Source organism: Pelophylax lessonae (genome assembly GCF_965119305.1).
Source record: "Pelophylax lessonae genome assembly, chromosome: 12".
Lineage (NCBI taxonomy): Eukaryota > Metazoa > Chordata > Amphibia > Anura > Ranidae > Pelophylax > Pelophylax lessonae.
This window is the reverse complement of record NC_138779.1, coordinates 13,103,827-13,130,769: the sequence shown is the minus strand read 5'-3', so window position 1 is coordinate 13,130,769 and position 26,943 is coordinate 13,103,827. Positions and strand designations below refer to the sequence as shown.

At 44.3% G+C, this 26,943-nt stretch overlaps 1 protein-coding gene across 1 annotated transcript in view; it reads right to left on the bottom strand.

Annotated features, from left to right (window-relative positions):
• The window catches only part of ESPN (espin), a gene marked incomplete at its 3' end in the record, with an annotated part of 223,278 nt that overhangs the window by 152,646 nt on the left and 43,689 nt on the right, over window positions 1-26,943 (bottom strand). Inside the window, exon 3 of the mRNA XM_082273297.1 lies at window positions 25,198-25,411. Within this exon, the coding sequence (XP_082129423.1) occupies window positions 25,198-25,411 (214 nt within the window). The remainder of the gene's footprint in view (window positions 1-25,197; window positions 25,412-26,943) is intronic.

Here is a 26,943-nt window from a genome sequence, read left to right as displayed (position 1 = left end):
AAGCTCTGGTGAACTTCATTCCCAAGAGGGTTAAGGTAGTGCTGGAAAATAATGGTGGCCACATAAAATATTGACACTTTGGGCCCAATTTGGACATTGTCACTTAGGGGTGTACTCACTTTTGTTGCCAGTGGTTTAGACATTAATGGCTGTGTGTTGAGTTATTTTGAGGGGACAGCAAATTTACACTGTTATACAAGCTGTACACTCACTACTTTACATTGTAGCAAAGTGTCATTTCTCAGTGTTGTCACCTGAAAAGATAGAATAAAATATTTACAAAAATGTGAGGGGTGTACTCACTTTTGTGAGATACTGTAGTCTTTGATTGCCTATGGGAGCAGCCGGCCACACCGTTAGATCATTTCTCGGGTGAACTGGCGGAAACAGTAAGCCCAAAAAACACCAGGGAGCCGCTCAGAAGGCTTTTAGGAGTCAGCTGTAAAAAACAATAATGGTTATAGCTAATATATTCAGCCACAATTCGGGTAAACCACTTCAAACCCGCAACGCATATATATGTATTGCTGTCTTGAAGTGGTTAAAGTGGAAGTTAAGTCAACTTATGAACTTGTACCTATAGGTAAGACTATAATAAGGCTTACCTGTAGGTACAGTAAATATCATGCAGCCAGAAATGTCACCGGCGCATGCGCTCTGAAGGGACAGCATACCCGTGCCGTCCCTTCAGAGCTCGGGCCGGGGCTCCCATGCACATGCTTTGGAGTGACGTCATCGTGGCCTACAGCCGAGTCCTGGAAGAAAGACTGAGCGCAATTGGAGGTACCCAGGAGCCCTGACATCACTGCGCAGGAGGGCTCACTGTCCAGGTAAGTCTGTCATAATGTGCTAGTATGCGATGCATACTATTACATTATAACTTAAACCTGCAGGGGGGTACACATTTTTTTCTGGTGGTTCAATACCGCTTTAAGCATTCAGCACCTGGAGCGTTCATACTAATTAAAAGATATGACGTCTTATGAAGACGAAACGCGTAGGATGTGACGCCATTGCGTATCGAAGCGGAGCGCGGCCATCTTGCTGCTTTAAAACACTACCTTACTGGATTGTTAATATGCGGTTTTTACATCTGTTCATACTAATTACAACTCAGGATCCACATTGCCTCCGAACAAGACCTATTCACGCCGCAACCGCCCTGCAACTGGTTGCAATGTTGCGGTGTGGTGTGTTGGTATTTTGAGGGCTAAAACAGAAAGTGGGGATGCGAAACATCACCTTCGCTTTTCAGATGGCATCAATATTAGCCACACGCATGAATGTGCCCCAAATCTGAATTCCAATCTTGACCTAATATGTTCTGCTTTTGGCTCTTTCCTTCTTGCACACCCATGAAGAACAAACACAGGGTGACCAAGAGATATAGATCTCCCACCCATAAAAGTGGACTTTAGAGGATGTAGAGTTATCGCATAAAGATGAACACACCATAGAGTAGTAATTATATAAAACAATACATTTTATTTAACACAAAATTGATAAAGTACAGCATAAAATCCATCACATTACAACAGTATAACCCCACGGCATCGCCAAGGGATTACTGTCCCATCTATAACAGTCGATGGTTGAGGGTGAATATGGTCAAGAGGTCTAAAGTATAACCCCACAGCATCTCCAAGGGCTTACTGTGCCATTTATAACAGTCGATGGTTGAGAGTGAATATGGTCAAGAGGTTTAAAGTATAACCCCACAGCATCTCCAAGGGTTTACTGTCCCATCTATAACAGTCGATGGTTGAGGGTGAATATGGTCAAGAGGTCTAAAGCATAACCCCACAGCATCTCCAAGGGTTTACTTTCCCATCTATAACAGTCAATGTATGAGGGTGAATATGGTCAAGAGGTCTACAGTATAACCCCACAGCATCTCCAAGGGCTTACTGTGCCATTTATAACAGTCGATGGTTGAGAGTGAATATGGTCAAGAGGTTTAAAGTATAACCCCACAGCATCTCCAAGGGCTTACTGTCCCGTTTATAACAGTCAATGGTTGAGGGTGAATATGGTCAAGAGGTCTAAAGCATAACCCCACAGCATCTCCAAGGGTTTACTTTCCCATCTATAACAGTCAATGTATGAGGGTGAATATGGTCAAGAGGTCTACAGTATAACCCCACAGCATCTCCAAGGGCTTACTGTCCCATTTATAACAGTCGATGGTTGAGGGTGAATATGGTAAAGAGGTCTAAAGTATAACCCCACAGCATCTCCAAGGGTTTACTGTCCCATCTATAACAGTCGATGGTTGAGGGTGAATGTGGTCAAGAGATCTAAAGTATAACACCACAGCATCTCCAAGGGTTTACTCTCCCATTTATAACAGTCGATGGTTGAGGGTGAATATGGTCAAGAGGTCTAAAGTATAACCACACAGCATCTCCAAGGGTTTACTGTCCCATTTATAACAGTCGATGGTTGAGGGTGAATATGGTCAAGAGGTCTAAAGTATAACCCCACAGCATCTCCAAGGGTTTACTGTCCCATTTATAACAGTCGATGGTTGAGGGTGAATATGGTCAAGAGGTCTAAAGTATAACCCCACAGCATCTCCAAGGGTTTACTGTCCCATTTATAACAGTCGATGGTTGAGGGTGAAAATGGTCAAGAGGTTTAAAGTATAACCCCACAGCATCTCCAAGAGCTTACTGTCCCATTTATAACAGTCAATGGTTGAGGGTCAATATGGTCAAGAGGTCTAAAGTATAACCCCACAGCATCTCAAGGGGTTTACTGTCCCATTTATAACAGTCGATGGTTGAGGGTGAATAGGGTCAAGAGGTCTAAAGTATAACCCCACAGCATCTCCAAGGGTTTACTGTCCCATTTATAACGGTCAATGGTTGAGGGTGAATATGGTCAAGAGGTCTAAAGTACAACCCCACAGCATCTCCAAAGGCTTACTGTCCCATCTATAACAGTTGATGGTTGAGGGTGAATGTGGAGGTCTAAAGTATAACCCCACAGCATCTCCAAGGGCTTACTGTCCCATTTATAACAGTCGATGGTTGAGGGTGAACATGGTCAAGAGGTCTAAAGTATAACCCCACAGCATCTCCAAGGGTTTACTGTCCCATATATAACAGTCGATGGTTGAAGGTGAATATGGTAAAGAGGTCTAAAGTATAACCCCACAGCATCTCCAAGGGTTTACTGTCCCATCTATAACAGTCGATGGTTGAGGGTGAATAGGGTCATGAGTTCTAAAGTATAACCCCACAGCATCTCCAAGGGTTTACTGTCCCATTTATAACGGTCAATGGTTGAGGGTGAATATGGTCAAGAGGTCTAAAGTACAACCCCACAGCATCTCCAAAGGCTTACTGTCCCATCTATAACAGTTGATGGTTGAGGGTGAATGTGGTCAAGAGGTCTAAAGTATAACCCCACAGCATCTCCAAGGGCTTACTGTCCCATTTATAACAGTCGATGGTTGAGGGTGAATATGGTTAAGAGGTCTAAATTATAACCCCACAGCATCTCCAAGGGTTTACTGTCCCATATATAACAGTCGATGGTTGAAGGTGAATATGGTCAAGAGGTCTAAAGTATAACCCCACAGCATCTCCAAGGGTTTACTGTCCCATCTATAACAGTCGATGGTTGAGGGTGAATATGGTCAAGAGGTCTAAAGAATAACCCCACAGCATCTCCAAGGGTTTACTGTCCCATTTATAACAGCTGATGGTTGAGGGTGAATATTGTCAAGAGGTCTAAAGTAAAACCCCACAGCATCTCCAAGGGTTTACTGTCCCATTTATAACAGTCGATGGTTGAGGGTGAATATTGTCAAGAGGTCTAAAGTATAACCCCACAGCATCTCCAAGAGCTTACTGTCCCATTTATAACAGTCGATGGTTGAGGGTGAATATGGTCCAGAGGTCTAAAGTATAACCCCACAGCATCTCCAAGGGTTTACTGTCCCATCTATAACAGTCAATGGTTGAGGGTGAATATGGTCAAGAGGTCTAAAGTATAACCCCACAGCATCTCCAGGGGTTTACTGTCCCATTTATAACAGTCAATGGTTGAGGGTGAATATGGTCAAGAGGTCTAAAGTATAACCCCACAGCATCTCCAAGGGCTTACTGTCCCTTTTATAACAGTCAATGGTTGAGGGTGAATATGGTCAAGAGGTCTAAAGTATAACCCCACAGCATCTCCAAGGGTTTACTGTCCCATTTATAACAGTCGATGGTTGAGGGTGAATATGGTCAAGAGGTCTAAAGTATAACCCCACAGCATCTCCAAGGGTTTACTGTCCCATTTATAACAGTCGATGGTTGAGGGTGAAAATGGTCAAGAGGTTTAAAGTATAACCCCACAGCATCTCCAAGAGCTTACTGTCCCATTTATAACAGTCAATGGTTGAGGGTCAATATGGTCAAGAGGTCTAAAGTATAACCCCACAGCATCTCCAAGGGTTTACTGTCCCATTTATAACGGTCAATGGTTGAGGGTGAATATGGTCAAGAGGTCTAAAGTACAACCCCACAGCATCTCCAAAGGCTTACTGTCCCATCTATAACAGTTGATGGTTGAGGGTGAATGTGGAGGTCTAAAGTATAACCCCACAGCATCTCCAAGGGCTTACTGTCCCATTTATAACAGTCGATGGTTGAGGGTGAATATGGTCAAGAGGTCTAAAGTATAACCCCACAGCATCTCCAAGGGTTTACTGTCCCATATATAACAGTCGATGGTTGAAGGTGAATATGGTAAAGAGGTCTAAAGTATAACCCCCACAGCATCTCCAAGGGTTTACTGTCCCATCTATAACAGTCGATGGTTGAGGGTGAATATGGTCAAGAGGTCTAAAGTATAACCCCACAGCATCTCCAAGGGTTTACTGTCCCATTTATAACAGTCGATGGTTGAGGGTGAATATGGTCCAGAGGTCTAAAGTATAACGCCACAGCATCTCCAAGGGTTTACTGTCCCATCTATAACAGTCAATGGTTGAGGGTGAATATGGTCAAGAGGTCTAAAGTATAACCCCACAGCATCTCCAAGAGCTTACTGTCCCATTTATAACAGTCGATGGTTGAAGGTGAATATGGTCCAGAGGTCTAAAGTATAACCCCACAGCATCTCCAAGAGCTTACTGTCCCATTTATAACAGTCGATGGTTGAGGGTGAATATGGTCCAGAGGTCTAAAGTATAACCCCACAGCATCTCCAAGGGTTTACTGTCCCATCTATAACAGTCAATGGTTGAGGGTGAATATGGTCAAGAGGTCTAAAGTATAACCCCACAGCATCTCCAGGGGTTTACTGTCCCATCTATAACAGTCGATGGTCGAGGGTGAATATGGTCAAGAGGTCTAAAGACCTTAGACCTCTTGATCATATTCACCCTCAACCATCGACTGTTATAGATGGGACAGTAAGCCCTTGGAGATGCTGTGGGGTTATACTTTAGACCTCTTGACCATATTCACCCTCAACCATTGACTGTTATAGATGGGACAGTAAACCCTTGGAGATGCTGTGGGGTTATACTTTAGACCTCTGGACCATATTCACCCTCAACCATCGACTGTTATAAATGGGACAGTAAGCTCTTGGAGATGCTGTGGGGTTATACTTTAGACCTCTGGACCATATTCACCTTCAACCATCGACTGTTATAGATGGGACAGTAAGCCCTTGGAGATGCTGTGGGGTTATATTGTTGTAATGTGATGGATTTTATGCTGTACTTTTTTTATCAATTTTGCATTAAATAAAATGTATTGTTTTATATACAGTAGATTACTACTCTATGGTGTGTTCATCTTTATGTGATAACCCTACAGCCTCTAAAGTCCACTTTTATGGGTGGGAGATCTATATCTCCTGGTCACCCTGTGTTTGTTCTTCATGTTCTAATTCTAGGATGTGGATGTAGAGGTTATTTCTGGGACCGATACATTTTATGTGTTCTTGCACACCCAGTCATGGCGTTCTATCACCTGGGGGAAAGAATACTGAACATTTCCACCCACTGTCAGACACAACCCTTTGTTCTGGAAGAAATCCTAGTCGAAAGATGAAAGTAAAACAGGTTCTGGTTGTACAATGGAGGTGTAACGTGAGCGAAGAGCGGATGGAAAAAGAGGGAATGTGGAAGTTTAGATTTTCATCAATGCTGAGAAAGTTCTGTCATTACTAATGGAGAAAAAAAAAAAAAAAACACGCGTTGCGTTTCATATTAGACTAGACATTAAGCCCGTTAAATTAACGGGCGCTAGAACATATGTGGTCAAACATTTGTAAAAACAGACTTAGCAGTAAGTCCACGGGAGCGCGCACCGACCGTGCGCCCACGCACACCTGCCTCTTCAACAGTTTTGCCCGGCCGCCCGAAGTCTCTGCGCTCCAAGTCCCAGTAGCGCAATCCCACGGACACAGGGACTGGACACAGAGACACTTGTACTTTATATGTATAGATTACGAGACAGAGAGGAGAGCAATGGCGGTAAAAAGAGCCGCAATCTGTAGAAAGCAATGAGATTCCCCCTCCACATCAACTACATATTTCTATTTCGGATCTTGCTCTGGGTTTCATAGTTACATAGTAGTTGAGGTTGAATAAAGACAATAGTCCATCCAGTTCAACCTGTGTAGGTGTGTGTGACCGTAATCGTCTCTCATACCCCTGAATGTTCTGATCCTTGAGATGTACGTCCAAGAGTCTTTTGTAAGTAGCCATACTTCCCGCAGAAACCACCTCTTGTGGTAGAGAATTCCACAATCTAGTAGCCCTAACAGTAAAGAACCCCCCACATTGCCTGAGGTTAAAACACTTCTCATCTAATCGCATTGTATGCCCTCGCGTCCTCATGCAATCCTTGCGACTGAATAGCTTTTTTTCTATGCTGAGATCACCACTGAGATATTTATAAATTGCTATCATGTCCCTTCTCTGGCGTCTCTTCTCCAGGGAGAATAAATCAAGCGATTGCAGACGCTCTTCATAATTAAGGTCCTCCAATCCCCTAATTAGTTTAGCTGCCCTTCTCTGGGCTCTCTCCAGCTCCAACACATCCCTCCTGAGGACTGGCGACCAGAACTGGACAGAATACTCCAGATGCGGTCGGACCAGAGTTTTATAAAGTGGAAGGATTATAGTTTTATAGTTTCCTTGTCTGAAGTCTTTTATGACTTCCTCTATTGCCAGCCCATGGGGGGCAGCAAGGGAGTGTCTGTGACCACTGTGGGCAGAAGTCTGGGTTAGGTAGATCAGTGCAGTCACCGATCATCGAGACATTAATTCCATAGCCATGCATGGAAGTATGGCTCACCTATAGGAATACATGGGGCCAGAGCAGTGAGAAGGGCCAAAGGGGACATCATACGTGGGCCTATGTTATTGGATACTTTGTTGGTAAATCTAAAGGAGCTTGTACAGTCAATGTGTAATCTATATGATCACCCTTTCACGTGGCTGAAGAAGGGGCCCCGTGTGGCTCCGAAACGTTTTTATCTGCTGTAACAATTTGATCATTAATTAAAGCTTTAGACTCATTTTGGAAATCCTGGTGTGTTGGTGACATCACTCTCTCAGTAGGACCGCTCTAGCACATGCAGTACATAACCAGAGAGATCAATATAGATGATATCCAAATGGTTAATGATCCATCATACCTATCTGAGCTTGTTGGGCATCCCATTCCACAACCATGGATAATAACAAAGTTGCACCCTTTTGCAGTTAGAAATTCTTCCTCTCTTCTGGGAAGGCTTTCCACAAGATTGTGTGGAGTGTCTGGGGGAATTGGTGCTTATTAGTGAGGTCGGGTACTGATGTTGGATGAGAAGACCTGTCTCGCCATTGGCGCTCCAGTTTATCCCAAAGGTGTTCTGTTCAGTAGGGTTGAGGTCAGGGTTCTGCGCAGGACATTCAAGTTCCTCCTCATCAAGCTGGTCAAACCATGTCTTTATGAAGCTGGCCTTGTACACAATCATGCTAGAACTGAAAAAGGCCTTTCCAAGACTGTTGCCATGAGGCTGAAAGTGCAGGGAAAGGCTAGAACCCCTGTCATCCAAAATAACATTTGTGAGGTCAGGTACTGATGTTGGATGAGAAGACCTAGTTTACAATCCATATCATCCCAAAGGTGTTCAGGAGGGTTGAGATCAGGGCTCTGTGCAGGACACTCCAGTACCTCTACACCAAACTGGTCAAACCATGTCTTCATGGAGCATGCTGGAACAGAAAAGGACCTTGCCAAGACTTTTTCCCTAAGGCTGGAAGCACAGGGGAAGGCTAGAACCCTGGTCATCCAAAAGAAAATTTGTGAGGTCAGGTACTAATGCTGGTTGAGAAGATCTGGCTCTCAATCCAATTCATCTCAAAGGTGTTCAGTAGGGTTGAGGTCAGGGCTCTGTGCAGGACACTCCAGTTCCTCCACACCAAACTGGTCAAACCATGGCTTTGTACCAGAGGCGTAACTAGAACCTTCAGGGCCCCGGTGCAAGAAACCATGAAGGGCCCCGTACCCCTGTCCGGGGCCCTTCCCTTCAAGCCTGGGGCTCTTCCCACTGATCCTGGGGCCCTTTACTCTCGTTGTGGGGCCCTTTATTACGGTCCCGCAGCGGGACCCTTTCGAAGTTCTGCATTGGGCCCCCTTCCTGCCATCTTGGGGCCTCCCCACGGTGGTGGAATGCCAGGGCCCAGGTGTAAGTGTGACCTTTGCGATCCTGGAAGTCCCCCCCACTGGTGTCAGTAGTTTTTATTTTGTGCTATTATAATTGTATTATTTTTTATCATTTTATTTTATTTTTTCACAATGTCACTGACTATGACTCTGTCCATTCAGAAAAGGAAGGAGCTGGTAAATTACATATTTACCGACCCCTTCTTGGTTCTCTATTGTGACACATTCCCTGCAGTAGCTGGGGAAGGGAGCACAGTTGGGGGGGGGGGGCAGCACAGTGGGGGGGAGGGGGACCAGGGGAGCACACAGGGGCCCAGAGACAGCAGAACACAAGTGAACACAATCATGCTAGAACTGAAAAAGGCCTTTCCAAGACTGTTGCCATGAGGCTGGAAGTGCAGGGAAAGGCTAGAACCCCCGTCATCCAAAATAACATTTGTGAGGTCAGGTACTGATGTTGGATGAGAAGACCTGGTTTACAATCCATATCATCCCAAAGGTGTTCAGTAGGGTTGAGATCCGGGCTCTGTGCAGGCCACTCCAGTTCCTCCACACCAAACTGGTCAAACCATGGCTTTGTACCCAGGAGCACAGTCATGCTGGAACAGAAAAGGGTCTTCACCAAAGTGTTACCATAAGGTTGGAAGAGCACAATTGTCCACAATGTCTTTGTATGATGAAGTTTGTGATTTTTTGGGGGGTTTTTAGGAATCATACTTACCTAGCTGGGTGCAGCATCGATTTTGATGCTGCATCTGTCCCCCTGCCGGCTCTAAGATGGAGAACTGAGCGATCAAAGACTGCTGATCACTCGATTCTCAGTGCTTCATGAGCGGTCAATCATTGGCTCCCGCTAAAGCAATGAGCTGTGAAGTGGGCAGGGGTGGGGGCGGGGGTGGCTGGCTCAGGCTCTCAGCGGCTCTCTAGATGTCCCAGCCAGTATCATTAGTACAGTGACAGCGTATATTATTATCACTGATTGATGTATTAGTGTCACTGGTGATGTCAGTGGCAGTTATAGTCAGTTCCCACCCAGTGTCAGTTAGTGTCGTATTGGCTGCCGCACTGTCCCAGTCCCATTATAAGTCAGTGATCACTGTCCTTTCTAATAAAAAAAAATAATAAAAATAAATTCCAGTACATACACCATAGTTTGTAGACGCGATAACTTTCACACAAACCAATCAATATACACTTATTGGGATATTTTTATTTATTTTTTTTTTAAATCACAGCATGTAGCAAGAAGCAAGAATACATTTTGGCCAAAATCTATTAACCACTTGCCAACCAGCCGCCACAGTTATACGTCGTTATACGTCGTACTCATACGGTGGTCCGCAGGAGCGATCCTGGGGGGTAGGGGGGGCGCGCGCCCACTTGCCAGCAGGGAAGCCGATCCATGGGGCCGGTGGCCATTATTGCTGTTGGGCACCCGCGATCGCTCCCCGTGAAGAGAGAACGCCGGGCTGCTTTTGTAAACACAGCAGACCGTTGTTCTCTCTGGAATGATCACAGAGCATCATCCTCCTATATAGGAACACAGGTCTCTGGATTGATTTCACAAGCCCATCCCCCTCACAGTTAGAAAGCACCCCCTGGGCTCCCACTTAAACCTTTGATTGCCCCTGGTGCTAAGCCCTTCCCTGCCAGTGTCATTAGTACATTAACAGTGCATATTTTTAGCACTGATTACTGTAGTAATGTCACTGGTCCCCACCAAATGTGTCAAAAATGTCAGTTAGGGGTCCGATCTGTCCGCCGCAATGGCGCAGTCCCGCTAAAAATCGCTGGATTGCCACCATTACTAGTAAAAAAAATAATAAATCAAATAAAAATGACAAATCTTTTCCCCTAGTTTGTAGACGTGATAAATTTTGCGCAAACCAATCAAAATACGCTTATTGGGGTGGTTTTTACCAAAAATATGTAGAAGAATACAAATTGGCCTAAAATGATGAAAACATTTGATGTAGAATGTCTTTTTTTTTTTCAGAATTGTTGCTATTTTTTTTGTTTAAAGCACAAAAAAAAAAAAATCGCAGAGTTAATCAAATACCACCAAAAGAAAGCTCTATGTGTGGGGAAAAAAAGGACATCCATTTTATTTGGGTACAACGTCGCATGATCGCGCAATTGTCCATTAAAGTAATGCAGTGCCGAATCGCAAAAATTGGCCTGGTCATTAAGGGGGAAAGTCTTCCGGTCCAGAAGTGGTTAAGACACTTTATTTATTTCATTTATTTTATTAGATATGTTTTATAGCAGAAAATAAAATATATTGTTTTTTTTTTTTTATTTTCAGTTTTTTTTTCATTTATATAATAAAAGCTAAAAAAAAAAAAATTGCACAGGTGATCAAATACCACCAAAAAAAAGCTCTATTTGTGGGGAAAAAAAGGACATCAATTTTGTTTGGGGACAGCGTCACGCGACCGTGCGATCACCTAACGCAGTGCTGAATCGCAAACAATGGCCTGATCATTTAGGCTACATTCACACCTGAGCGTAGCGTTTTTCGCGCGTTTTTTACCGCGATTTTACCGCGATTTTGCGGGCGTTTTTTACCGCGATTTTACCGCGATTTTTACCGCGATTTTTGTGCAGGCGTTTTTAGATTGAATAGAGATCAATGGAAAACGCCTGTAATCTGCCCAAAAAGAAGCTCATGTACTTTTTTGAGCGTTGGGCGTTTTGTAAACAGCGTCAAAACGCTCAGATGTGAACAGGGGCCATTGAAATGAATAGGATTTGTCTTGTTGGGCGTTTTGAGAGCTGATCCTAGAGCAGAAAAACGCCCCAAAAACGCCCCAAAACGCCTAGATGTGAACGGAGCCTAAAGGGGAAAATCTTCAGGTCCAGAAGTGGTTAAGACACGTTTTATTATTATTATTTATTTTATTTAGATATGTTTTATAGCAGAAAATAAAAAAATATTGTTTTGTTTTTTTTTTTTTTTAATTTTCAGTTTTTTTATTTATTTATTTATATAATAAAAGATAAAAAAACTGCAGAGGTGATAAAATACCACCAAAAGAAATCTCTATTTGTGTGAAAAAAAAAAAAACGCTAAATATTTAATTTGGGCACAGCGTTGCATGACCGCGCAGTCGCCAGTTATCCCGTTGGCGCTGTAGTAGATACATTACAAACAAAGAGTTCCTGACTGAGATAAATAAGAGAATTTACTGACTTTCCAGGGACATTATCAATCCATCGATGTTACGGGATGACTAGAATAATCTAGAGCCATAAAAAATATAATGTCACGCTGTATCAGTTGTGCGGTGCACAGGTCATTGCCAGTGCTAAGATACAGCCAACTGTTATTTTTATTTCCAGTGACATTGCTTCCTGGATGATATCCTCCTATGGGGGGGGGGGGGGGGGTGGTAATATAACAGCTGTCATTCATTTATACCAGGGGTCGTCAATCCTAAACCTTCTGGGCCCCAACAGCATAAAGAAAGTTTATACTCACACACAGCGGCGGCTGGTGCTTCATTTTTTCGGGGTGGCGGCAAACAAACAACCGACCCCCGTTTGCTTATTTGCTCGCCAGCCCCGCACTTAGGGCCTCTGATTGGAGGGGGGGGGCACCAGTCCTCCCTGCACACAGGGGGGGGGGGCCCAACAGCACAGGGTAGGGTGGAGGAGCAATTACAGAAGGAAGCCCTGGGCGGCTCTCTGCAGCAGCTGAAAGCCAGTTTCTTCCCCTCCTGCCAGCTTTCAGCTGCTGCGGGGAGAGACACAGACACAGGGCATCATTGCTGTAATTGCGTCTCCAACACTGATCCCCCTCCCTGTTCTGCCTGCTTCTGATCCCACCTCCCCTCCTGTAGGCTTCCCTGTCCTGTAAAAAAATAACAAATTGTAAAAAAAAATAACAATAATAAAAAAGAAACATTGTAATAAATAATTTTAAAAAAAATTGTAAAAATCAGGGCCAATCACAGCCCACCTGTACCATGTGATTAGCTGTGGCCAATCACAAAAGGCCATGATAAATACATGGATTGGTCACAGTGATCACATGGTACAGACAGGGCGCCGAACACAGCCCATCTGCACCATATGATTAGCTGTGGCCAATCACAGCTAATCACAATAGGATATGATGAATAAATTGATTGGTCACAGTGATCACATGGTACAGACAGGGCCAATCACAGCCCATCTGTACCATGTGATTAGCTGTAGCTAATCACAGCTAATCACAAAAGGACATGATAGATAAATGGATTGGTCACAGTGATCACATGGTACAGACAGGGCCGATCACAGCCCATCTGCACCATGTGATTAGCTGTGGCCAATCATAGTTAGTAACGGTAGGACACGATGAATAAATTAATTGGTCACAATGATCACATGGCACAGACGGCCAATCACAGCCCATCTGTACCATGTGATTAGCTGTGGCCAATCACAGCTAATCACAAAAGGCCATGATAAATAAATGGATTGGTCACAGTGATCACATGGTACAGACAGGGCCAATCACAGCCCATCTGTACCATGTGATTAGCTGTGGCCAATCATAGTTAGTAACGGTAGGACACGATGAATAAATTAATTGCTCACAATGATCACATGGCACAGACGGCCAATCACAGCCCATCTGTACCATGTGATTAGCTGTGGCCAATCACAGCTAATCACAAAAGGCCATGATAAATAAATGGATTGGTAACAATGATCACATGGTACAGACAGGGCCGATCACAGCCCATCTGCACCATGTGATTAGCTGTGGCCAATCATAGTTAGTAACGGTAGGACACGATGAATGAATGAATTGGTCACAATGATCACATGGCACAGACGGCCAATCACAGCTCATCTGTACCATGTGATTAGCTGTTGCCAATCACAGCTAATCACAATAGGAACAATGAATAAATGGATTTCATTCAGGAAAAAATGGCTTGTTATAACAGTGATTGATCATATCCCCAGGGTAGTACAGTGTTACTATGGTAACATTGTATTGCTCTGGTCACAGTGTGTAAAAAGATAAATAAAATAAATGTAATAAAAGAGTACAAAATACTTTTAAAAATTGAAAAAATGATTTGTTAGAAGAGTGTTTATCACTGTTATAGGCAATCATAGTATGCTAAAAAAAAAAAAAAAACTACTATGGTAACACTGTATTGCTGTTTACAGTGTGTAAAAAAAAAAAAAATGTAAATTAAAAAAAATTGAAAAAAGTTTTTTTTTTTTCTTACATATGTCCCACACCAGTACTGCACTGGTTAATGTAAGTAAAGAAAAAAAAATTGTGGAAAACATTTATTTTTTTTTTCCTTTTAATTCCTTCCAAAAAATTGTGACAAAAAAAAATTACAACTTCAAAAAACTCCCCCATGCCTCTTAATAAATACATTGGACTGTCTATTTTCCAAAAAGGGGTAATTTGGGGGATATTTGTACTTTTCTGCTGATTTTGGGCCTCAAGAAATAAGATCTCGTCAGTACATCAGAATTGATCAAATTTCAGATATAGATCTCATAGTTTATGGACTCCATAACCTTCCTACAGACACCGATTTGGGGTATTTTCACCAAAGAAATGTAGCAGAATACATTTTGGCCTAAACTTATGAAGAAAGATTATTGATTTGCAAAATTTTATAACATTAACAAAAAAAAAATTTTTTTATTTTTTTTTTATTATTTAAATTTTTGCCCTTTTTTTATTTATGTGGTAAAAAAATAAAAAAAACCCAGCGGTGATTAAATACCAGCAAAAGAAAGCTTGATTTGTGTGAAAAAAAAAAATGATAAAAATTTAATATGGGTACAGTGTGGCATGACTGCGCAATTGTCATTCAAAGTGTGACAGCACTGAAAGCTGACCTGGGCAGGAAGGGGGGGGGGGCAGGGGGTGAAAGTGCCCGGCATTGAAGCGGTTAAATGAGTAAGAGAAGCTTGCAAGCCAGGCAAGCAGCATTTTCAGGAGGAGATCAGCAATGAACCCCCCCCCCCCCCCAGAAGACAAGTTCTCTTTAGCTTGTGTTGCTGTCTCAGTTGGCAGCGGCTGGCGGGTCACTATGAAAAGAGATTCTTGTTCTCATTATTCCGGACTGAGGTACAAAGAGCTTCAAAGTCCTCCTGCAGGAAATCCCCCCCCCCCCCAGCAGGGGGCATCTGAACTCCTCCGGGGTTATATAAATAGAGTTCCATATGGCTGGGATTGCAAATATCACAAAGTCCTCATTATACTGAGAGAGCAAAACCGCCATCACAGCGTTCACCCATAAACCATGACCGCTCTGCTCTGCCCACCGCCGCACCCGAATATTACCGCCCCACTGCACACTCTACTGCCCCCACCGCACCATACTATTACAGCCCCACTGCACACTCTACTGCCCCCGCCGCACCATACTATTACTGCCGCACCCAGCTGCCCCCACTGCACCCCACTATTACCGCCCCACTGCACACTCTACTGCCCCCACCGCACACCTTACTATTACAGCCCCACTGCACACTCTACTGCCCCCACCGCACCATACTATTACAGCCCCACTGCACACTCTACTGCCCCCGCTGCACCATACTATTACTGCCGCACCCAGCTGCCCCCACTGCACCCCACTGTGTCCAAGCCTCTCACCTTAAAGACTAAGGGTAAAAGCCTTAATAATCATCCAGGGGGCTCCTCTCCAGTTTTATGCCGTACTCCACTAGTGTCAGATATCTGGGCTACTGCAGATGATAAGACTCCCTCTCCCTCTCCAGATTCTCCACAGTTCCAATGGCTCTCAAAACAGAATGCTCAAAATAGTGCAGTATGTCTGGATAATGGGTTCTTTATTAAAAATAGCTTTAAAAATACTCACATTTGTTGACCCCTGAAGAAGCCACGTGACGCGGAAGTGGCGTAACGTGTAGGGACGTTCGGACCGGAAGTGACGCACATCGCGGAAGTGAGGACTGCGATCCCACTCCGACGCTATCCCTTGTATTTGCGCTGTATATACTCAACAAATGTGAGTATTTTTAAAGCTATTTTTAATAAAGAACCCATTATCCAGACATATTGCACTATTTTGAGCATTCTGTTTTGAGAGCCATTGGAATTGTGGAGAATCTGGAGAGGGAGAGGGAGTCTTATCATCTGCAGTAGCCCAGATATCTGACACTAGTGGAGTACGGCATAAAACTGGAGAGGAGCCCCCTGGATGATTATTAAGGCTTTTACCCTTAGTCTTTAAGGTGAGAGGCTTGGACACCCTGAGGGGAAGGAGAAGCACCCCATTTTTTATAGCACGGTGGTTGGTGAAGGAATAGCACCTGTGGACTTATATTTATTCACTTGCACAATTTTTTTTAGTCTTTGGACTTTATTTACACCCAGACCGCGATTTATTTTTCTGTGAAGCACAGAGGACACTTATATATGCACCTGAGCACTTTATTTATCACTAAAGAATGATGAACACATTAAGTGATTTTTAGGTTATTGTCTGTTTACCCTTGTTCACTATGATTATGAATTTTATGTATATAGTTTAGTTCCCATGTGTATACACTGTGTTAGTCACATACACCAGTTTTAGTTTATTTATTTATTTATTATTCAATATTATTCACTTACCCAGAAGCGCAGTACCCCCCACCGTTTATATATCTCACACTGTATGGTCACCAGTTCCGGTACTAGCAGCATCTGGGGTCTCCATTTTATCCCTTATCACCCTAGTTAAGACAGCGCAGGACTCATTGTACTATACGAACCATACTATTACTGCCGCACCCAACTGCCCCCACTGCACCCCACTATTACCGCCCCACTGCACACTCTACTGCCCCCACTGCACCCTACTATTACCGCCCCACTGCACACTCTACTGCCCCCACTGCACCCTACTATTACCGCCCCACTGCACACTCTACTGCCCCCGCCGCACCATACTATTACTGCCGCACCCAACTGCCCCCACTGAACCCCACTATTACCGCCCCACTGCACACTCTACTGCCCCCGCCGCACCCGAATTTTACCACCCCACTGCACACTCTACTGCCCCCGACGCACCATACTATTACCGCCCCCTCTGAGGAAACGTGCTGAAGGGTGTGGCCATTACTCATCTATGCCACAGAGCGGGGGTCACCAAACATTTCACTATGACAGTCCCCTTTATATCAGGGTTTCCATCAGAGTCCCCCATTACATTAGTTTCCCCTATCAGAGCCCCCCTTACATCCATATTAAAGTCTCTGTTACATCCGCATCCCCCCACATCTGGATCCCCATCAGGGTCCCCCTTACATCAAATTTCCCATCAGAGTGCCCCCTTACATCAGTGTCCCCCTTTACATAAGAGTCCCCCCTTACATCAGTGTCCCCACGTACATCAGAGTCCCCCCTTACATCAGGGTCCCCATCAGAGTCCCCCCCTTACATCAGTGTCCCCCTTTACAGAAGTGTCCCCACTTACATCATGGTCTCCTTAAGAGTCTCCCCCTACATCTGGATCCCCATCAGAGCCCCCCTAATATCAGGGTCCCCATCAGAGTCCCCCTTACATCAGAGTCCCCCCTTACATCAGTGTCCCCTATCAGAGCCCCCCTTACATCCCTATCAAAGTTTCTGTTATATCCGCATCCCCCCACATCTGGATCCCCATCAGAGCCCCCCTTATACAACAGTGTCCCCCCTTACTTTAGAGTTCCCTTTTACATAAGTGCCCTCGCTTACATCAGTGTCCCTCTTAAAATTGCCCCTTGCATCAGTGTCCCCCCTAACATCAGGGTCCCCTTGGGGACCTTACATCAGTGTTTCCCCTAACATCAGGGTCCCCATCAGAGTTCCCCCTCCCCTTATATCACAGTCCCCCCTTTTATCAGTGTCCCCATCAGAGCCCTCCTCACATCCTTATTCAATCTCTGTTACATCAGCATCCCCCCTACATCTGGATCACATAAGGGTCCCTATCAGAGTCCCCCTTACATCAGGGTCCACATCAGAGTCCCCCCCTTACATCAGGGTCCCTATCAGAGTCTCCCTTACATCAGGGTCCCCATCAGAGTCCCTCCCTCTCTTACATCAGTGTCCCCCCTTACATCAGTGTCCCCATCAGAGTCACCCCCTTACATCAGTGCCCCACTGTACATTATTGTCCCCTATCAGAGCCCCCCTTATATCCCTATCAAAGTTTCTTTTACATCTGCATCCCCCCACATCTGGATCCCCACCAGAGCCCCCCCCCCTTATACAACAGTGTCCCCCCTTACTTTAGAGTTCCCCTTTACATCTGTGTTCCCTTTTACACAAGTGTCCCCGCTTACATCAGTGTCCCCCTTAGAGTCCCCCCCTAACATCAGGGTCCCCATCAGAGCCCCCCCTTATATCAGTGCCCCCCTAACATCAGGGTCCCCATCAGAGTTCCCCCTTATATCAGTGTCCCCCCTTACATCAGTGTCCCCACCAGAGCCCTCCTCACATCCCTATCAAATCTCTGTTACATCAGCATCCCCCCTACATCTGGATCACCATAAGAGTCCCCCTTTACATCAGGGTCCCCCCTTACATCAGGGTCCCCATCAGAGTCCCCCCATACATCACGGCCCCCCTTGCATCGGGGTCCCCATCAGAGTCCCTCTTGCATCCCTATCACAGTCATTGGATGCTAGGATGAGGGTGGTCCTCGCTATCATTGATGGGGGGGCGGGGCCTTGATTCACCTAATAATGTATATTTATGTAAATATACATTTGGTAACAATGTATGACAATATGGTTTTAGTTTTATGTAAAATTAGCTTTTAGTAATAAAACATTGTTTTGTATATTTTATATTTGTTGGTTGTGCCGCATTAAAGTCCCATCTGCAATTTTCTTTTCTGTGTAATAATAGAACTAGAGAGAAGTCTTCCACCCGTTACCCGCCAGTCACTGGGGTGACAATACTGTATGCTGTTCTTACACGAAGGTGCAGGACATCACTGCAGTCTATGAACAGACATAGAGGGCAGCATCGAGCTACTCCGGGGCATGCAGCCTGTTCATTCTGACATGGTTTCTTACTGAAAGCATACAGCGGTATGTATACGATTGCAGAGAAACAGGGCTGGCCCAAGACATTGTGCTGCCTGGGTCCAAGAATAAAAATGCTGCCCCCCCCCCAAAAAAAAAAAAAAAATCACACCCACCAAAAGGCCCCCACATTCATTATTTTGTAGCATGATAAATAAAACTAGAATTTAATTTATCAGGAAGTCAGATTTACATGCAAAATCATATGACATACCACAAATTCCAGCATTATTTTGTTTGTCTGAATGTCTGACGTCATAGCGCACCACGATCACGTGAGGAACGTTCCCCAGAGGAGAGGCTCCGCCTCCTCATACTCATCAGTTTGCACTATGGGTGGCAGTATGAGATGGGGAAATGCCGTTCATAATGCGCCGCAAACTGATGACACACAAAACTGCTGGAAAAAAAATATTGGGTGTCAATTTGCCGCCCCTCTCCAAGTGCCGCCCGGGTCCAATGGACCCAACGGGACCCATGGTAGGGCCGGGCCTGCAGAGAAATGACAATAAGAATTGTTCCATCAGGACTGTATACACCCTACTTCCCCCAAACAGGTGACATCTCACTGTCACTCTACGCGTCAAGTAAAATAAATTCAAATTGTGTATACAGCCCGTCCGATCCGGTACACCTACAGTGAATACATTGCGGATTTGTATAGCAAAGCTGCTCATAACATGTAAAAGGCACAGTTGTTACGTTTTGCATCTGCCAAAATTTACTGCTAACCCTCCTGTAGCCTCATATTGCAGCGATAAAAATAAAAAGGCTGCATAGCAAAGTTACAGTGGCTAAGTGGTTAACAGGGCCGATGCTTCCACTAGGCAAACGAGGCAGCCGCCTAGGGTGCATTGCCACCTAGGGGCGCAGCCATGAGTTGGCACTCTCTCTCCATCATGAATGATTATTGTGAGCTGAGGGGAGAGGTGGCGGTAGGGGAGGAAGAAGGGACAGAGAAAGATGCCAGGTGTCTTGGGCAGTGGCGGAACTATCAGGCCCTGGCTTTCCACCACTGTTGGAGGGGCCCCAAGAGGCAGGAAGGGAGCCCACCGGAGTGCTGCCTGCATGATGATCCTCTTCAGCTGGAGCTGAACGGCCTTAACCCCAGGCAGGAAGAGACTCTCTGCACTGAGCTGATGGGCAGCTGTTCATTTCCCTGGCTCGGTATTAAGCAGGGAGTGGAGGAGAGCTGAACCTGAGCCGGAGCTCGGCACTGGAGGGCGGAACCTTTACTGGGGCAGAAGCAACGAGGCACCGGAATGGTCTGAGGATGTTGGTGATGCAGGATGTGCGGGGCTCTCTGACTGCTGCTTCTCCCTCCACCAGGAGCCGGTTGGAGCTGTGGTGAGCACTGTGATCCAGGAGAGGAGCGTCCTGGGAGAAGGAATCAGCAGGATCACAGTGAAGGAGGGCAGAGTGCGGGCCACTCTCTTCATACCGCCCAGTTAGTGTCCCCAGAACAGGGGATCGGGGTCCCTGGGTGTTACATGGAGCATCCCTGGTATGAAAGGGAATTGGGGTCACCAGGTGTGCCATGGGGAATCAGAGTCACCAGGTGTGACATGGGGGATAGGGGTCACCGGGTGTAACGGGAGTTTGGGGTCACCAGGTGTGCCATGAGGAATTAGGGTCCCTGGGTGTGCCATGGGGGATTAGGGTCCCCAACTGTGACATGGAAAAACATCAGGGTCTGACATAGAGGAACATTGGGGTCACTGAGTATGACAGCATGACATGGAGGAACACGGGGGTCCCTGGGTGTGACATGGAGGAACATCAGGGTCAGTGGGTATGACAGCATGACATGGAGGAATATTGGGGTCCAAGGGTGTGACATGGAAAAACATCAAAGTCCCTGGGTGTGACACGGAGGGACATTAGGGTCCCCGGGTGTGACATGGGAGGAAAGCATAACATGGAGGAACCATCGGATCAGTGTGAACCGACTCTTAATGACCAGGCCATTTTTTTTTTTCGATTCGGCACTGCGTTATTTTAACGGACAATTGCGCGGTCGTGCGACGCTGTACCCAAATAAAATGGACGTCCTTTTTTTCCCCACAAACAGAGCTTTCTTTTGGTGGTATTTGATCATCGCTGCAGTTTTTTGTATTTATTATATACTGTAAATGAAAAAGACAGAAAATTTTGAAAAAAAAAAAATATTTTTTACTTTCTGCTATAAAAAATATCTAATAAAAAATAAATAAATAAATAAATAAATAAATAAATAAAGTGTCTTAACAACTTCTGGACCGGAAGATTTCCCCCTTAATGACCAGGCCATTTTTTTGCGATTCGGCACTGCGTTATTTTAACGGAAAATTACGACGCTGTACCCAAATAAAATTGATGTCCTTCCCCTTCCCCCCCCCCCCCCACACACAAACAGAGCTTTCTTTTGGTGGTATTTGATCACCTGTGCGATTTTTATTTTTTGCGCTATAAACTAAAAAAGAGCGACAATTCTGAAAAAAAATATATATATATATTTTACACTTTCTGCTATATAACATTCACAAAAATTTTTTTAAAAATCTATTTTTTTTCATCCTTTTAGGCCAATTTGTATTCTGTTACATATTTTTGGTAAAAAAAATCCCAAAAAGCGTATTTTAATTAGTTTGTGCAAAGGTATAGCGTTTACAAACTATGGGATCGATTTTTGGACTTTTTATTCTTAATTTTTTTTTTTTTTTACTAGTAATGGCGGCGATCTGCGATTTTTTGCAGGATTGCGACATTGCGGCGGACAGATCGGTACCCCTAACTGACATTTTGGACTCTTTTGGGAGGACCAGTGACATTACTACAGTAATCAGTGCTAAATAATATGCACTGTTACTGTAATAATGACACTGGCAGGGAAAGGGGTAACTCAGGGGTGATCAAAGGGTTAAATGTGAGCCTAGGGGGTGTTTTCTAACTGTATGGGGTGGGACTTGTGAAATCATCATAGAGACCTGTGTTCCTGTATAGAAGGATCACAGGCGCTCTGTGATCATTCCAGAGAGAAGAACGGTTGGCTGTGTTTACAAAATCCGACCGTCCTCTCTCAGCGGGGAGCGAACGTGGGTGCCTAGCAGCAAGCGCGGCCACCGGTCCCGTGGATCGGTATCCCCGCCCCCAGGAGTGATCTCGCGAACCGCCGTACAGGTATGGCGGGTCGCGCAAACAAGCCAGGCTGACGCAGTATATCTGCGGCGGGCGGTCGGCAAGTGGTTAAGCTTCTTGGGGGCAGGGACTGATATGAATGGACAATATAGATGTGCAAAGAGCTGCATCAATTTATGGTGCAACAGTATGGGAAAAAAATTATTTGATCCCCCTGCTGATTTTGTACGTTTGCCCACTGACAAAGAAATTATCAGTCTATAATTTTATTGGTCGGTTTATTTTACCAGTGAGAGACAGAATGACAACAAAAATATCCAGAAAAACACATTTCAAAAAAGTTATAAATTGATTTGCATTTTAATGAGTAAAAAGTATTTGATCCCCTATTAATCAGCAATATTTCTGGCTCCCAGGTGTCTTTTATACAGGGAACAAGCTGAGATTAGGAGCACTTTAACAGAGTCCTCCTAATCCCAGCTTGTTCCCTGTATAGAAGACACATGGGAGCCAGAAATATTGCTGATTAATAAGGGATCAAATACTTATTTCACTCAATAAAATGCAAATCAATTTATAACTTTTTTGAAATGTGTTTTTCTGGATATTTTTGTTGTCATTCTGTCTCTCACTGGTAAAATTAACCGACCAATAAAATCATAGACTGACACCTTAAGAGTTCCCTTCACTGGAACTAAGGGGCCAAGCCCAACCCCTGAAAAGCAACCCCCACACCATAATCCCCCCTCCACTAAATCATTTGGACCAGTGCACAAAGCAAGGTCCATAAAGACATGGATGAGTGAGTTTGGGGTGGAGGAACTTGACTGGTCTGACCTCAACCCGATAGAACACCTTTGGGACGAATTAAAGCGGAAACTGCGAGCCAGGCCTTCTCATCCAACATCAGTGCCTGACCTCACAAATGTGCTTCTGGAAGAATGGTTAAACATTCCCATAGACACACTCCTAAACCTTGTGGACAGCCCTCCCAGATAAGTTGAAGCTGTTATAGCCCCCTCTCTAACCAGCGATGTTGCACAAGTGCCTCGGCGGTCCAGTCTCCCTCCTGATTGGCTGAGACACAGTAGCGGCACCATTGGCTCCCGCTTCTGTCAATCAAAGTCAGTTAGCCAATTGGGAGAGAGAGGGGGCGTACCGAACCGTGGCTCCGTGTCTGAACGGACACAGGGAGCTGTGGCTCAGGTCAGGTGCTCCCATAGCAAGCTGCTTGCTGTGGGGGCACTCAACAGGTGGGAGGGGCTTGGAGTACAGAAGAGGGACCCGAGAAGAGGAGGATCCGGGCTGCTCTGTGCAAAACCAACTGTATAGAGGAGATAAGAATAACATGTTTGTTATTTTTAAAGAAAAAAAAAGACTTTAGTATCACTTTAAGTAAATTTAAAGAGTAACTCCACTTTTGTTGAGAAAAAAACATTCCCCTCTGGATGATCTCTGTGCATTGCAGGGATTATAACAAACTTTGTTGCAGATTCCTACCTTTTGTTATTCTGAAGAAATCATTGTTTGTTCCTCTGTGCTGAGTGGGTCTAATGGGAGTGGTTTCATAAATAATTATCTATCAGCTGTGGCAGCTGCAGGGCTCTAATGAGGAAATCTGCTGGGCCTGCATCCCTTTAGACGTGTTCCTATTGGGAGGATCTCACCAAAAATGACATTTATGTTGCAGGGGATGCCAGAAATCTGACTTGTATCTTAGTGCAGACTTCTGGGAAAATTGGTGAGCCAATCACACAAGCAGGAAATGATGTTTCTGGGGGTGTGGTCAGTATACATTCTGTGTACAGAGCGCCTCCAGGCGGCCATATTGTATTGCAATTTCAGAAAATTACAACAGCTGCAGATTGAAAAGGAAAGGTAATTTTTAATAACATTCAATTACAATATGATTTGTGTCCCAATTGTATACGCTATATTGTTTTTTCTTTATTTGCTATTTTTTTCCCCACAAAAGCAGAGTTTAACCAATTTAGGACTGCTCACGTTGCTGCTACTGCTACGTCGCTAGATTCCTCCCTGTCTCGGCGGCGCGCAGGCGCCACCAGAGTCTCGCTCCTGCTGTGTTTAGACACAGCAGGAGTCGGGCCAGGGAAGGAGAGGCGGTCGATCACCGTATCTCTTTCCCGATCGTCGGGGAAAGAGTGAGAAGATCCGCCTGCTTGTGTAAACAAAGCAGGCGGATCTTCTCTGTGACAGGCAGGGACAGATCACAGGATTCAGCATAGCTGAACCTGCGATCTGTGTCTGTGTCACACAACCCCCTCCCCCCACACACGTCAGTAAGCACCAGGCATACATTTAACCCTTTGATCACCAACAGTGTTAACCCCTTCCCTGCCAGTGTCATTATTACAGTAACAGTGCAAATTCTTTAGCAATGATTACTGTAGTAATGTCACTGGTACCCCCAAAAGTGTCAAAATGTCAGTCAGGGGTCCGATCTGTCCGCCGCAATGTCGCAGTTCCGCAAAAAAAAAAAAACACCATAAAAATTGCAAATCTTTCCCATAGTTAGTAACTTTTGCGCAAACCAATCAAAGTTATTGCGATTTTTTTTTTTCCAAAAATATGTAGCAGAAAACAAATTGGCCTAAAATGTTAAAAATTTTTGATTTGTCAATTTTTTGGGGGGAATGTTCTATATCAGAATGTGAAAAATATTGTTTTTTTTTTTGTTTTTAAAATGGTCACTCGTTTTTTCAAAAATGAAAAAAAAAAAAAAAAAGGTGATTTTTTGCAAAATTTTTGTTCTTTTTTTATTAATACCGCAAAAAAATAAAAAGCGCAGAGGTGATCAAATACCAGCAAAAGAAAGCTCTGTTTGTGGGGGAAAAGGACATAAATTTCATTTACCGCGCAATTGTCCGTTAAAGTAACGCAGTGCCAAATCGCAAAATATGGGCTGGTCAGGAATGGGGTAAAATCTTCCGGTCATAAAGTGGTTAAAAATACGCTCATTGAGAATTTTTTCGTCAAAGACATGTAGCTAAATACATTTTGGCCTAAATATATGACAAAAATTGAATATATTGGATATTTTTTAACTGTAAAAGTAGAAAATGTCAATTTTGTTGCAAAATATTTGCACTTTTTTTATTAATATCGCAAAAAATGAAAAGCGCAGAGGTGATCAAATACCACCAAAAGAAAGCTCTGTCTGTGGGAAAAAAAGGACGTAAATTTCGTTTGGGTACGGCGTTGCATGACCGCGCAATTGTCCGTTAAAATCACACAGTGCCAATTTGAAAAAAAGTGGCCTGGTCATTAAGCAGCAAAATCCTCCGGTCTTAAAGTGGTTAACTTTTCCCTTTAATTCAGGCACAGACAAGCTGGGACTTACTTGGTCCTGTATGCTGAATCTGCTTCTTGTCCCCCACGCTGGACTGGCTGGAGTTACAGGAGTCATAATTGGAAAGTGTACTGGTGGGCGATCCGATGTCGAAGTGGGCCGGCTGCGTAGACATGGTGGTGTTGGGAGAGGACAACCCTGAATCCGGCTGCTTGAGCTCCATATCTGCGGATGGATCCCTGGAGAGCACACGATGTTCCACACTCTGCAAAGAATACAAATACAAAGGAATGAGACCACAAGAAAAGGAAGGCGGTACTTCATAAATACAACAGATAGGGGGAGCTGTCAACATCCGGTATGCAGATTTCCACGCCCCAGAACTGGCCCTCCCAAACAAATCACAGTTACCAATAGGACGATTTTTGGAGTGACCTTGTTCCCTATAGTTATGTATGAAATGAGCCTTGATAGGATAAATTATTTTATTGGGTGTCAGTGCATATATTTTAGCACTGATTACTGTGTCGGTGTCACTGGTTCCAACAAAGTGTCAGTTAGGGTCAGATTGCCCGCCATACTGTCGCAGTCCCACTATAAGTCACTGATCGCCACCATTAGCCTATTTTTACGACCGCCCGCCGCAGTTGTACTCCACTCCTGCACAAACCACTGTAACTGTACGGCGGTCGCGAACGGGAGGCTAGGGGGCAAGCACGCGCCGCCGCCGGCGCGCTCCCTCCTCCGCTCGTCAGTGGGGAAGCCAATGACACCCGCGATTGCTCCCCGCTGAGAGAGGACGGTCGGCTGTTGTAAATACAGCTGACCATTCTCTCTGGAATGATCACGGAGCCCTTGTGATCCTTCAAGATAGGATCACAACGAATGAAAAAAAAAAAAAAAAAGATAGGATCACATGTATTTATGATCATTTCACAAGCCACGCCCCATACAGTTAGAATCACTCCCCTAGGCTCACATTTAACCCCTCTATCACCCACAATGTTAACCCCTTCCCTGCCAGTGTCATTATTACAGTAACAGTGCATATTTTTAGCACTGATTACTGTAGTAATGTCACTGGTCCCCCAAAAGTGTCAAAAATGTCAGTTAGGGGGTCCAAATTGTCCGCCGCAATGTTGCAGTCCCTCAAAAAAAAAAAAAAAAAATCGCAGATCGCCGCCATTACTCGTAAAAAACAAAAAAAACAAAAATGACATAAATCTTTCCCGTAGTTAGTAGATGCGATAACTTTTGCCCAAACCAATCAAAATTCGCTTATTGCGATTTTTTTTTAACCTAAATATGTAACAGAAAACAAATGCCCTAAAATGTTAAAAAAAAAATTAGATTTTTACTTTTTTTTTATTTGGGAATGTTATATAGCAGAATGCTAAAAAAAATGTTAATTTGTTTTCAGAATTGTCGCTCTTTTTTTGTGTATAGCGCAAAAAAAAAAAAATCGCACAGGTGATCAAATACCACCAAAAGGACCTTATATAGACAGGTGTGTGCCTTTCCAAATCATGTCCAATCAACTGAATTTACCACAGGTGAACTCCAATCAAGTTGTAGAAACATCTCAAGGATGATCAGTGGAAACAGGATGCACCTGAGCTCAATTTTGAGTGTCATGGCAAAGGGTGTGAATACTTATGTACATGGGATTTTTTTTATTTTGAATAAATTTGCAAAATATCAAACAAACTTCTTTCACGTTGTCATTATGGGGGATTGTTTGTAGAATTTTGAGGAAAATAATGAATTTAATCCATTTTGGAATAAGGATGTAACATA